Consider the following 12891-nt stretch of genomic DNA (forward strand, 5'->3'; position numbering starts at 1 on the left):
GTTATAAGGCTATTTGACCAGAATTTCTTTTATAGGTGTCCATTATCACTTTTTAACGGAAACCCTACAGCCAATCAGAATCGAGTTTTCACCCAGACCTATTTATTTATTTTTTAGGAGAAAGTGTGCAACAGAAAACGCGACTAATGTTGTGAACAGTGGACTCACCTCCAGTGTTTTAGTCACCAGCTGCATCAAACCATTTGTAAATGAATGAACATTTTAAACTTTAAAAATATCCTAACTGATTTTACCAGGCACATATTCGTTATATCAGGCTGGGGTGTTTTGTTTTCCCCTTCCCATTATTAAGTGTAACACAGGGAGATGTGGCCCGGATCGTGACTGAGGGCAGGACCACAAGAGCCCACTGGTAGACCAACCCAATTCCCAAAGAATGGTCTAGGGCTCCCTATTACGGAGTATGCAAGTTGGATCTGGCTATTAATTTATAGAAACAAGACAGTTTAGAAAAAAATAATCTCTCTTTATTAAACAATGTATAAAACGCAACACAATAAAACACGTTGAGTAATCTTGGTTGTTAACACAAAATCCACTGCAACCAAAACCAAAAACCAAAACAAACCAAGAGTTAGTAAATTAATAACAAAACCCAACCAAACATAAATCCCCAAATTACCAAACCCTTAAAAAAACGCGTTTTGCAGACTATTAAACTTAACCAAAAAGGGGCGTGGACCCTCTATTAGGACGTAGGTTAAGTGGGACAGTCAACTCTAAGGTGCGCAAAATCAGCTACTGAGAGCACCATAGACTAAAGAGAGCACAGTAGGGAGCAAAGGCAATCTGTTTTGCAGAGAGAACACAAAGTTAGCCACAATACATGCTGACCAAGAAGCCAACTAGTCTTATCCATACCTCTGTCCCAAGTAACGTAGCTCTACTCCAACGCCACTCTAGAAATACCAGCAGCACAGTCTAGTGTGGAAGAATACACATTAGCCTGGTGTATACATAATATGCATCCTACAACGTCATACTAGCACTTACCTTCGCCAGCAAAGCTTGGAGAAAATCCACGGCCCAAACAATAAAACCAGATGACCTGGCTCTAACAACAAACCACGGCAACCAGCTCGTGGCGACACGCCGCACCGCCGCCAACACGGCCAAAGGTAGAGAGAGGAAGACTGTCTTGCTACTCCACCTGTTTATACTCTCCCTGATGAGCCTAAGCGGAGAAACGGAAGCAGAAGTACGGCCTATGATGCCTTCACGACCACGCATAGGGTCGGAAAACACATCACCATAATTACATAAGTATAATTAAAAATAGCTCATAATTATAATACCAATTACCTAATGGCAGTTGACTAGTGTGTAAGTGTAATAATTTGTGGGAACTGTAATGCAACATTACTTATTATTCAGTTTAACATAAACATAACATCAACTGTCTTTGCATTTTGTTGTATTTATCCTCAGAAGGAACTGTTAAAGATAAGAGGATAGAAAGCGCTGTGGCTGTGTGCAGTAAAGTTGTCAGTGCCGTTTCTTTCTAATGGAAAAATAAAAAAGGCTCTCACTGCAGCTCAAGAAGAGCTGAAACTTCAAAAGCACAGGCTGATCAATAATTCGCCCAACCAGCTAATCGACAGAGTGTTAGCACCGTTGGTAATATCGTATCCTGTTACAGGGCAGCTCTGAAGCCAGATGCTGCCGACAGACTTGTTTTTCTGGCAGAGAATCTTAAATGGTTATGTAGATACCACCACATTAACTCGGGATTTTAACACTGGTTGGAGCGGCCAATATGAACAGTTGATTCCGATTAGAGAACCAAGGAGACCGGAGGTAGCTTAGAACCTTTAATGCTGGCTTAACTGGTACAGCAGATAGCATTTGACACACTGGATTAGGATTAAGATGAGCAGGTGTGTGGTCTGCAAATAAACATAAAGAGTCGTAATGAGAAGCAAAATACATAACAGGAAAGTACTACTGCTTGAATATGTAACTTAGGAGAACAGAAATTACAAACGTAAATAGTAAACGTGCGCCGCGGCACTTATAGGGTTAATATCGGCGCTAGACTACAGCCGGCAACTCGGCGATCGATAAACGCCGATTACACTCGGCAAATGATCACAACAAGCACGACAGGCAGTATCACTAAACAGGGAGCTACACAACTGATTCTAAAAGAGTTTTAGCAACACTTTATCAACAGTTACCTACTTTATATCATTCACGCACACCAAACGTTGTGCTGATCAAAGCAACGTAACAACATATGTGCGTCGATTAACAATGCACGTCTAGAAACGCGGAACTAAATATTCGTTCCCCCCAGTCTTTCTGACACAGCCGCCCCCAATTGTCTGTCAGGATAATTGTTCGTCCCCAGAAAGACTGTCTGGGGCGCGATCACCTTCCTCAGTGAGCTGGGGAAGGGGAATCAACCTGATGACAGGACGGGTGTAGATCTTCTCTTTCACCTTCACCACCGCTGTACGTACTCGACCATCTGCTGCAGGAAAGGTTTCAGTCACTGTACCTACAGGCCAGGAGGCTCGCGGGAAGCGGGGATCTACGATGAGGACGACCTGGCCAACGGTGAGCCCCTTCCCGTCGGTCTTCCACTTCCGACGATCCTGCAGACCTGGGAGGTACTGGCGAACGAATGATGACCAGAAGTTATCGGCCAGCACCTGACTCTGCCTCCACCGACGCCTCCCGAGCAGGTCTTCACTGTCGTACAAAGCTTGTGGGAGTGATGAGTCTCTGCGGCCCATCAGCAGCATGCTGGGGGTTATCGGATCGAGATCTGCCACATCTGCTGAAACGTACCCTAAGGGTTTGGCGTTTAGGATTCCTTCTACTTCTACAAGCAGGGTCTGCAGCACTGGCTCTGGGACTACTTGATCTCGTAGTATGACTCTCAGGGATGTCTTGATGGACTTGACCTCCCTCTCCCAAGTTCCTCCAAAGTGTGGAGCAGCTGGAGGGTTAAACTGGAACCGAATTCTCTGCTCAGCTAGCTGTTCTTGCAATTGAGGGCTCATGGCCTTGAAGGCTTCTTGCAGTTCATGGCAGCCACCAGTGAAGTTGGTCCCATTGTCACAGAGAACCTCGAATGGCTTCCCCCTCCGGGCTATGAACCGGCGCAAGGAAAGCAGGAATGCATCGGCATCCAGGCTCTCAAGGAGATCCAAGTGCAGGCATCTGGTTGTCATACATTTGAATAGGATTCCCCATCTCTTCTCGTGGCGACGCCCTATCTTCACAAGGAGGGGGCCGAAGCAGTCGACCCCCACTGAGTAGAAGGGTGGTTTGTACAGGCGCAGCCGTGCAGGTGGAAGATCGGCCATTCTTGGGCCCCGAGGCTTGGCTCGCCAGAACCGGCACTCACGACAGCTGAACTGGTGCTTACGTATCGCCTCACGCCCTCTTAGGATCCAGTATTGACGTCGCAGCTCAGCAAGGACACGTTCGGCGCCTGGATGGTGGAGCCTCTCATCACAGTCCTTAATGAGCAACTTGGTTGTAGGGTGTCCAGAATCTAGGACGATAGGATGGATCGTCTCAGCTTCCAGGTCCGCTGCACGACGAAGCCTTCCGCCGACCCGGACAAGGCCAGTCACCTCTTCGTATTCCGGTGCGAGGGAGCCGATCCTGCTATCCGATGGGACTGGGCGCTGTGCCTTAAGAGCCTTTAACTCTGCGGGGAAGGACTCTGCCTGGGCTCCGACCAGCAAGGCCCTTTCTGCAGCGACATAATCAGAAGCTTCAACCTCATCATCGGGGGTAGCCGCCCCGTGGCGGGACCGCGCAGTGGCTCGTACTAGCTCTTGCCATGACCGGAACTGACTGGCGTCGGGTAGTTGCAGGCTTGAAGTCACTGTAACCACTCCAACAAAGGCACTCTTCTTGAGCTCAGTTGGATCTGGATTGGCAGTGGTGCTCGGCATAGCGGGCCACTGGTCTTGAGACTTGGAGAGGAAGTCAGGGCCAAATCTCCACTGGTTGTGACATGTTAGCTCAGACAAGGTTAGGCCCCTAGTGATGTGGTCTGCAGGGTTACGAGGTGAGTCAACATACCTCCAACTTGTCACGTCTGTGAGGGTCTGGATTTCCGCCACCCGGGTCCCAACGAACACCTTATAACGGCAGGACTCCGACTGCAGCCAGTGAAGAACGGTGGTGGAATCTGACCAGCAGATGACTTCGTGGATAGGGATGGTGAGTTCAGCCTGTATCAACTTGACAAGTTGAGCACCTGTTAGCGCAGCGCTCAGTTCTAGTCGCGGCATGGAGAGGCACTTTTTGGGGGCTACTCTGGAACGGGCTAGTATGAAGGCAATGTGGACGTCACCTTTGTTATCAGTGGTTCGCAGGTAGGCGACCGAACCATATGCTCTCTCTGATGCGTCGCCGAACACGTGGAGCTGTCTAGTCACTGTAGAGGTGTCGGCATTTGGCGGAGTATAGGCCCTTGGAAACTGTACCTGAAGTAGGTTCGGGAGCTCTTCCACCCAGGCAAGCCATTGCTCCTTCAGCTGCTGATGCTCGATAGGTTCATCCCAGCTCGGTTCCTGCTTCCAGAGATCCTGTATGAGAACCTTTGCTCTGGTTGTAAAGGGTATGATGAAGCCTAGTGGATCGTACTGACTAGCAAGAGTCTTGTACAGGTTCCTTAGCGTGGGTCGGAGAGGCTCTGGCGGGCGGTGCTTGTAACCCATGGTGTCGTCGAGGCAGTTCCACTGCAGGCCGAGTGTGGGCTCATCCAGTTCAGCACTATCCCGGGACAACCATAGTTCACTGCTGGCGGATCTAGCTTCAGAGGGCAGATGTTCGATGACTGAAGGTAGGTTGCTAGCCCACTGCCTGATCTCGAAGCCCCCCTCAGCGAGGAGTTTCCGAAGTCCGTCGACAACCGCCTTGGCCTTGGCGGGATCTGGAGTGCTATAAAGGCAGTTATCGACGTAGAAGGCTTGGGCTACAACCTCAGCTAGATCTGATTGGTCTGGTGGACAGTCCTGAACGTGACGCTGCAGCGCATAAGTGGCGCAGCACGGGCTGCAAGTGGTCCCGAATGGAAGGACCTGCCATTCATAGATGTGTGGCTCCTCTTCTCGCTGCATGTTCCTCCACAGGAAGCGCATGATGGGTTTGTCGGCTGCTAGCAGGAGTACCTGGTGAAACATACTCCGAATGTCACCACTGATGGCCACGGTGTGTTGGCGAAATCTCAGGAGCACCCCCAACAGCGATGGACCTAAGGTCGGCCCTGGAAGTAGCTGCTCGTTCAAGGATTGGTCCTTATATTGGAAGGAGCAATTAAAGACAATCCGATCCTTGCCATTATGATGCACCATATGATGCGGAATGTACCAGGACTCGGTTGACTTGAGCGCTTCTTCGGGTGAGATCTTTGCCACATGGCCAGCAGTCTCCAGCTTTAGGATCTCGGAACAGTAAGCAGCAGCTCTTGACGGATCTTTGGCGAGTCTACGTTCAGTGCGGCGAAGACTTGATAGCGCTGCTTCCTTGGGGGCCTTGAGAAGAATTGGTGGAGATCGGCGGAGGAGAGGGGTAGCGTAGCGCTGGACACCTTTTACATCTACTCTGATGGTAGACGCTTGGAGAAGGTTAAGGACTTGCTGGTCAAGCTTGGACCTGATTACAGCTTTCTCACTGTATGGCAGGGTGTCCAGTTGCCAGAGGCGCTGCACATGCTGGAGTAGCTCTGTGTTGGCTGCAGCTGTAGTGATATGCAAGCATTGGGCTGGACTGCGTGGATTCTGCACCGGTGTCATTGGACCTTGGAGGCACCAGCCGAGACGTGTACATACAGCGATAGGTTCATCCGGAGTGCCCTGGACAATAGGTCGTACGGGTGTGATGAGATGGCACATATCGGACCCGATGAGGAGCAGAGGCTGCACGTGGTTGACTGGAAGAAGTGGGAGGCCTCTCAGGTGTCTGTGAGCGCGCTGTAGTGCAGCTACGGGATAGTTGTGCTCAGCAAAGCTCAGTCCATCAGCAGAAAATGCATTGGAGACAAGATACCTTTCATTTGGCTTGGAAAGGGGGGAGACCTCAAAAGAGACTGTTAGACCTTCTAGCTGTTTCACATTTTGGTGTATTGTCTGTATGGGGAGAGCCTCTGGGGTACCAGACAGCTTGAGAGTTTGCAGGACTGGTGCCAACACAATCGTCCTCTCCGAGCCGTCGTCCAATATAGCATGTGCTTCGACCGCCTGCTTGCCATGGTGGATGAGAATCTTGACTACCTTTAACATGACTCGTTGTGCACGATTGGGACGGTCAAGGTAGACCTTTGTAGCTGAAGAACTCACTGTTGGGACTGCTTTGGATGTATCTTGGATGGAGTCGTGTAGTGCTGTGAGATGGAGTTCTTTGCAAACCTTGCAGGGCCGTTTGAGGTTACAGCTCTCCGCGGCATGACTGCGACCACATTTCCAGCACCGGTTTCCATCCCTGATCCACTTCACAATCTGATTGGGAGTGAGCTTCTTGAAGTTATCACAGGAGGTCAGGTAGTGATCTTTATTGTCACAATGCGGACAGTATGGCTGTGACTTGGGAGCAGGCTTGTTATGGCTCGGCTTGGAGGCAGGTGACTCTTCCTTTACCGTGAGGAGCACTGGGGTGGATCGTTCTGTGTAGGAGGTGGAATTCTTTGTGCTCTTAATCGGTTTATTGGGCTCAGTTTGGTACAGGGCCGCAGCACGGCTTGAAATGCGTTTAGCTTGGGACTTGATTTGGAGCCAGGTGGCGAGGTCCGGGAGTGTGTACGTTCGATCAGAGCCTGATTGCAGGATTCCCCGGTTAAGGCAGTACTCCACAAAGCTGTCCCGATAAGCTGGAGGCATTTTACTTAGTAGCCGGTCCACGTGTGACCCACACATGAGTTCAATACCATTCTGTCCTTCAAGGGTTTGCAGCATGCCCACAAGTGATTGGACGGACAGAGCGAAGGAGTCGAAGCTGTTGGCATCGCCCATTCTGAGGGCAGGGGAGTTGAGAATGGTGCCGAGCTCTGACTGCACGAGCTGCCTTGGTTGGCCGTATTTATCTTGTAGCGCATTGAGTGCAGCAGTATATGGACTTGGATGGTGCATGTAGGCCTTTGCGAGTTGTAGAGCACTGGGTAGCTTTAAGTGACTTAGCAGCACTTGGTATTTGTATTGCTCGTTGAGGTGGCTATGGTTGTTTAGTAAACTGTCCAATGCCATCTTTAGGAGGGCGAAATCACTCTCGCGGCCACTCTCGAACACTGGCAGCATGGGCCTAGGGATACCGAAGGCAGCAGCGAACAGCATGTCTGCTCCTGGTTGTGGCTGTAGACCAGGATATGGGGCAGGTGCTGGCAGAAAAGCTTGGTAGGGTAAGGAGGTAGTCGGAGTTTGCTCCCACTTGGAAGCTGCTACTGGAACTGATGTAGGCTGCGCTGGACTGGTATCGGTGAGAGCAATGTGGGACACAGGAGGCTGAGTGTAGGGGGGCACCGTTTGAGGCTGCATAGCTGGGTAGGCGCTTGGCGAAGAGGGGACTGTGGCAACATTTGGTTGTGGCTGGGATACAGCAGAGGTTAACTCGGTCACTTGTCCTTCAGCAGTCTGTTGTTGGGGAAGTGAAGCTTGGTGAGTTGTAATGGGTTGCAGCATATTGGCTGAGTGGGTAACTGTGATCACTGGCGCTGGTGGGTTCTGCACAGCAGTCGCTGGTTGGACTGGATACTGTACATTAGAAGACAAGACATCGTAAGAATGTGTCTGGAGCTGAGGTGCTGCAGCTGGGGCCAGATATACAGCGGGAGCTGCCGAACCTGTAGGTGCTGGGGGTGGTTCATATAAGCTGGTAGTGCTATTGGCCGAGAGCATGGAGGTGACTAACTTTGCTAGCTCCACATCAGTCTCTAGTTGCTTCAGACGACGACTCTGGCTTAGGCGCTTATTAACAGCTTCTCTAGCCTCGAGAGCTTCCTCTTGAGCTTGTTGAGCAGCTTTAGCTTGGGCCTGTATTTGTTGGAGTTCGCGGTCAGCTAGTGAGTCTTCCTCCATTTGCTTTCGTAGGTTATCAAGTTCCCGTTGTTTACTGCTCTCCTCCAGTATTGCAGCTTGCACGGGAGAGAGGCCTTCATGTGGATAGCCGCCGATAGAGTAGATGGTCCGTCGCCCAGATTGTGAACTGTAGCCGGATGCAGTGCTTGAGGCTCTCCTCGAGTGGCTTCTGTGTTTGCTGCCAAAGCGGGATGAAGCGATGGGGGGCTGTGAGCTGGGCACTTGATAGTCGACTTCGTAGTCCGTTAGGTGCTGGGGTAGACGAGTAGCTCTATGGGGCCTCACTTGTACCTCTTCCATGGGTGCTGAATTGTCCATACTGTGTTGATGATACTCCAATCCGGCTCGAAGGACCAGAATTTAATGTAGATACCACCACATTAACTCGGGATTTTAACACTGGTTGGAGCGGCCAATATGAACAGTTGATTCCGATTAGAGAACCAAGGAGACCGGAGGTAGCTTAGAACCTTTAATGCTGGCTTAACTGGTACAGCAGATAGCATTTGACACACTGGATTAGGATTAAGATGAGCAGGTGTGTGGTCTGCAAATAAACATAAAGAGTCGTAATGAGAAGCAAAATACATAACAGGAAAGTACTACTGCTTGAATATGTAACTTAGGAGAACAGAAATTACAAACGTAAATAGTAAACGTGCGCCGCGGCACTTATAGGGTTAATATCGGCGCTAGACTACAGCCGGCAACTCGGCGATCGATAAACGCCGATTACACTCGGCAAATGATCACAACAAGCACGACAGGCAGTATCACTAAACAGGGAGCTACACAACTGATTCTAAAAGAGTTTTAGCAACACTTTATCAACAGTTACCTACTTTATATCATTCACGCACACCAAACGTTGTGCTGATCAAAGCAACGTAACAACATATGTGCGTCGATTAACAATGCACGTCTAGAAACGCGGAACTAAATATTCGTTCCCCCCAGTCTTTCTGACAGGTTACCTAAATGATGTGCACAAGCTAAAATAAAGCACATTTGGTTACATTTAAAACTTCCTACTGTAGTCTGGTTCTTTGACAGGTAATGTCAAAAAAGACTGGATTTGTTTGCATGTTTACAGTCTTGTTCTTTATAATATGTAATATCGATATCAATCAATATGGGGAAAATTATCATAATAATATTTTTTGCCATATTGCCCAGCCCTACCCCAGCCGCCTCAACAGCACCAAGGACCAAGATGGTGGACCTTCATCCCACCAAACCCCCAACAATTCATTGTCGTCCTTACTCTCCCTGTCCATCTCCTCCCCTCACCTAAAATGGAGGTGATGCAGCAGATGATGGCAGGTTGATGCTGGGCTCAGATCTACCCCCAGACTAGGGCTGGGCAATATGGTCTGTGACTGATATCCCGATATATTTTTGTTTATATCCCGATGCACGATATATATCTCAAGGTTTTGAAATCTCCTCTAAAGTTTTGTGTAAATGTTGATTTTAACATTGTTATATATAAAAAAGACTCAAGTCAAATAATTTAAGAAAACTGTTAAAGGGAGGAAGGGGGAGGAAAAATCACCATAAAGTTAAATTTAACAAACTTTATTTTTAAACCAGGGATCTGCACTCATATTCTTTAACAACACAGTGGGTCTCCTTGCTGTGACCTGGTCCTTAAACATCTAACAAGAACAGCTTAGGCTACCAACAACAACAAAAAATAATTTAACAAGCATCCCCTTGAAAGGCATTTCAAAACTTAACAAATTAAAGTTAATTTTTCTGTGCAAGACTGCATTTGTTGTAAAAGACAATTAAACAAAATAAATAAATATATTTAAAATTACATTGGCACAGAGGCAGAAGTAAGTTTTTTCAAAAAGGTCTCAAAGACTCTGGAACCAGATCTGTTACAGCTTTTGTTTTTCATTTCAGGTGTCTTCCAAGAGCTTCTAAAAACAGCTGTAATCAAACCTCTGCTAAAAAGAGGCAGAGACGAGACACGAATGAACAATTACAGGCAGGTCTCAAATCTTCAGTTTTTTTAAGTAAGATCATCTAGAAAGATTTTCATCAGTTAAATTACTTTTAAACACAAAACAACTGCTATGATGTTTTCCAGTCAGATTTTAGACAGCACCACCTCACTGAGACGACTCTGACCAACGTAATGATGTGTTTGAAAACAGACAATGGAAAAATGTCAGTCATAGGCTAGGTACACACTGCAGGGCATAATGCTCAATTCACATTTTCCTTTTGTGAAATCCGATTTTTTAAGAGTCCGTTCACATTTCCAATTAAATGCGACTTGTATGTGATCTCCTGTATGAACCTTATGCAAACCAAAAGCGTCCCGCATGCGTAGAAGATACGATGACGTGACAGTGAGCGTGCGTGACGTCTTCGTGTTTGCGATAACAGCAGAGCGTATGTTGCAATTTTAAAGTTATTGTCCAACCATCGCCAGCACATTTTCAATGGCTTCGCTTTAGGGAGGAGATTACAAAAGAGGAGAGCCAGATTTGTGGCCATGGCATTTTGTGGAGCAGTGGCAGCAACATCTGTACAGAGAAACGTGTAGGTACAGAGTCACAGCCAGGAGTGGTGAGAGAGGGATGCCAGCGCCTTTACAGATAAAAGTTTATATACAACGTTGTGTATGACGTGTAGGTCAGATTAATGCGACCTGGCCGTTCAGACTGAAGTCACATGGCAAAAGATCAGATACGTATCGGATGTAGGATCACATATCCAAGTGGCCTGGGTCGCATTTGAAAAAATTCGGATCTGTGTCGTTCAGACTGTCATGAAAAGATCAGATACAGGTCGCATAGGGGCAAAAAAAAAAAAAAAATCAGATTTGGGCCTTCAGCCTGCAGTGTGAACGTAGCCTTAGTCTTACTGGACCTCAGTGCTGCATTTGATACAGTTGACGACAATATTTTACTCAAACGACTGGAGAACTGGGCGGGCCTCTCTGGTGCTGCACCACACTGGTTCAAAACGTATTTAGAAAACAGAAAGTACTTTGTGTCAATAGGTAACTTTACATCTGAGCAGACAATTACATGTTTATGTTTTTCTTCAATGTATTATGTTATTTTTTCCTGTTATGGCAGAACAGCTAGTTTTATTTTTATTTTACTTTGGCTGGAAATTAGCAGATTAAATTAGTTTTACGCACACAGCAGTGTTGATTAGTTAAGTCGAGAATTTGTGCAATAAGGAATTTAAGAAGCAGATAAATGTGCAATATTTCTAGAAAATAAAAATATATTCAATTGAAATTAGTAAATTCAGCTTATGCTCTCCTTGCCCTCTGGAGTGGGCGCTCTTTTGTACCGTCTTGAAACAACTGTATTGTTATACAAATAAACTTGAACTTTGTTGTAGCCATGGTCAGTAATGTGACTTAATATGATTCCTATAGGGATTTTCTGCCACTTTTAACATTGAAGGGACCATTTATTGAGGCAGGGAGAAAAATTTACTGGGTTGATTAACTTTACAGGCACATGGCTACAGAGCGCCACAAACAGAGTCTGGGCTCACATACATAGCACAGGGTAAGTTACAGCAACTACACATTTAAAGGAGTAACAAGTTTTTGCCTGCTTTGCATTGAGTCTTCAGAACTGGATTCTTTTTATCCAGTCATCACTTTGGATCATGAAGCAATCATTGAGGGGTTTAAATTCCTTTTAACTTTTAACTTATCTTGCTCTTAATCATTTTAGTATAATTTATATGTATCATCACATGATGATATTCACATGCTGTTTCCTATTGTATAAACTCGGATGAACCCAGGGCTGTCTTTCTTATATACAGTTAACGGCTAGATTTATGTTAATACATGCAAAATATTCTGACTCTCTGTCATCACATTCACGTCAGGGACATGTCTGGAAATGTCTTAGAGCGCGACAAACAGCACTGCTGACAAACACACTGCGTGTGTTCGGTTTCACAAAGGTTGCGATGGGTTTCGCCTGTAGCTGTTGTTGGTCGCCTCCCGTGTGTCAAACGCGTCAATATAGCGGTAGTGGACCTTCTCTCTCGAGGTTAGCTTACTTAGCCAATGGTCTTTACTTGATTATCTCGTTGCACAATGAAGACTTGCGGATATTGAAATTATTGTAAGGTGCGTGCGTGGGGGAAAAAAAGGAAGAATGAGCTCACCTTGGATTTGTATGCTCGACAGGAGGAGACGTAGTAGAATCAAAATGTGTAACATTGTAAAACCACGAGGAAACACGAGATAAATACACGCCAGTCTCAAACTCAAGTCAGTCGACCTCTCCACTAGATGTGACGTTCATGAACGAATCGATTCTTTTGAATGACTCTTTTAAATGAACGATGGGAACCGATTCACAGCTGTGAGCCGTTCATTTGTGAGCCATTCTTTTTATATACAAATTTTCGACACTGCCTTCATCAAATCGAATCAAATCAAATCAAACTTTATTGATAAAGCCCTTTTTGTGCCATAGGCAACACAAAGTTCTTTACATGATTAAAAACATTTATGCATATCTCAGTTCATGCATATTAAAAAAATAAAATAAAACTTTACATACATCAAAGTAGAATTACATAAGAATAAAAACACTCAATGAAATCTTTCACACAGTCACACACACACACAGTGAAAACAAAACAAAAAAAAAAGAAAAAAAAGAAAAGATCATGTACTGTTTGATCTTTTGAATTTTTTTTTCTCTAATTATAAAAAAAAAACAAAAAACAAAACTACAGGTGAAACTGCCAACAACCGATGGTATTACAGCCCGCAACCCCAATAATAATAACAATAATAAACTGATGACACTGCCAGCAATTGATAGTGTTACAG

The 12891-nt window shown here is 46.3% G+C and overlaps 1 protein-coding gene across 2 annotated transcripts in view; it reads right to left on the minus strand.

The window, feature by feature from the left end:
- The window catches only part of si:ch211-214p13.3 (poliovirus receptor homolog), a 34762-nt gene extending 22459 nt beyond the window's left edge, over positions 1-12303 (minus strand). For both annotated transcript variants that reach the window (XR_006012330.1, XM_042002559.1), the window contains exon 1: positions 12216-12303. Coding sequence is in view for 1 of the 2 variants with exons in the window: in XM_042002559.1 (XP_041858493.1) it covers positions 12216-12270 (55 nt within the window). In the remaining variant the exon portion in view is untranslated. The remainder of the gene's footprint in view (positions 1-12215) is intronic.
- Positions 12304-12891: the final 588 nt, after the last annotated feature.

Source organism: Melanotaenia boesemani, chromosome 12, assembly GCF_017639745.1.
Source record: "Melanotaenia boesemani isolate fMelBoe1 chromosome 12, fMelBoe1.pri, whole genome shotgun sequence".
In the NCBI taxonomy this organism is placed as follows: Eukaryota; Metazoa; Chordata; class Actinopteri; order Atheriniformes; family Melanotaeniidae; genus Melanotaenia; species Melanotaenia boesemani.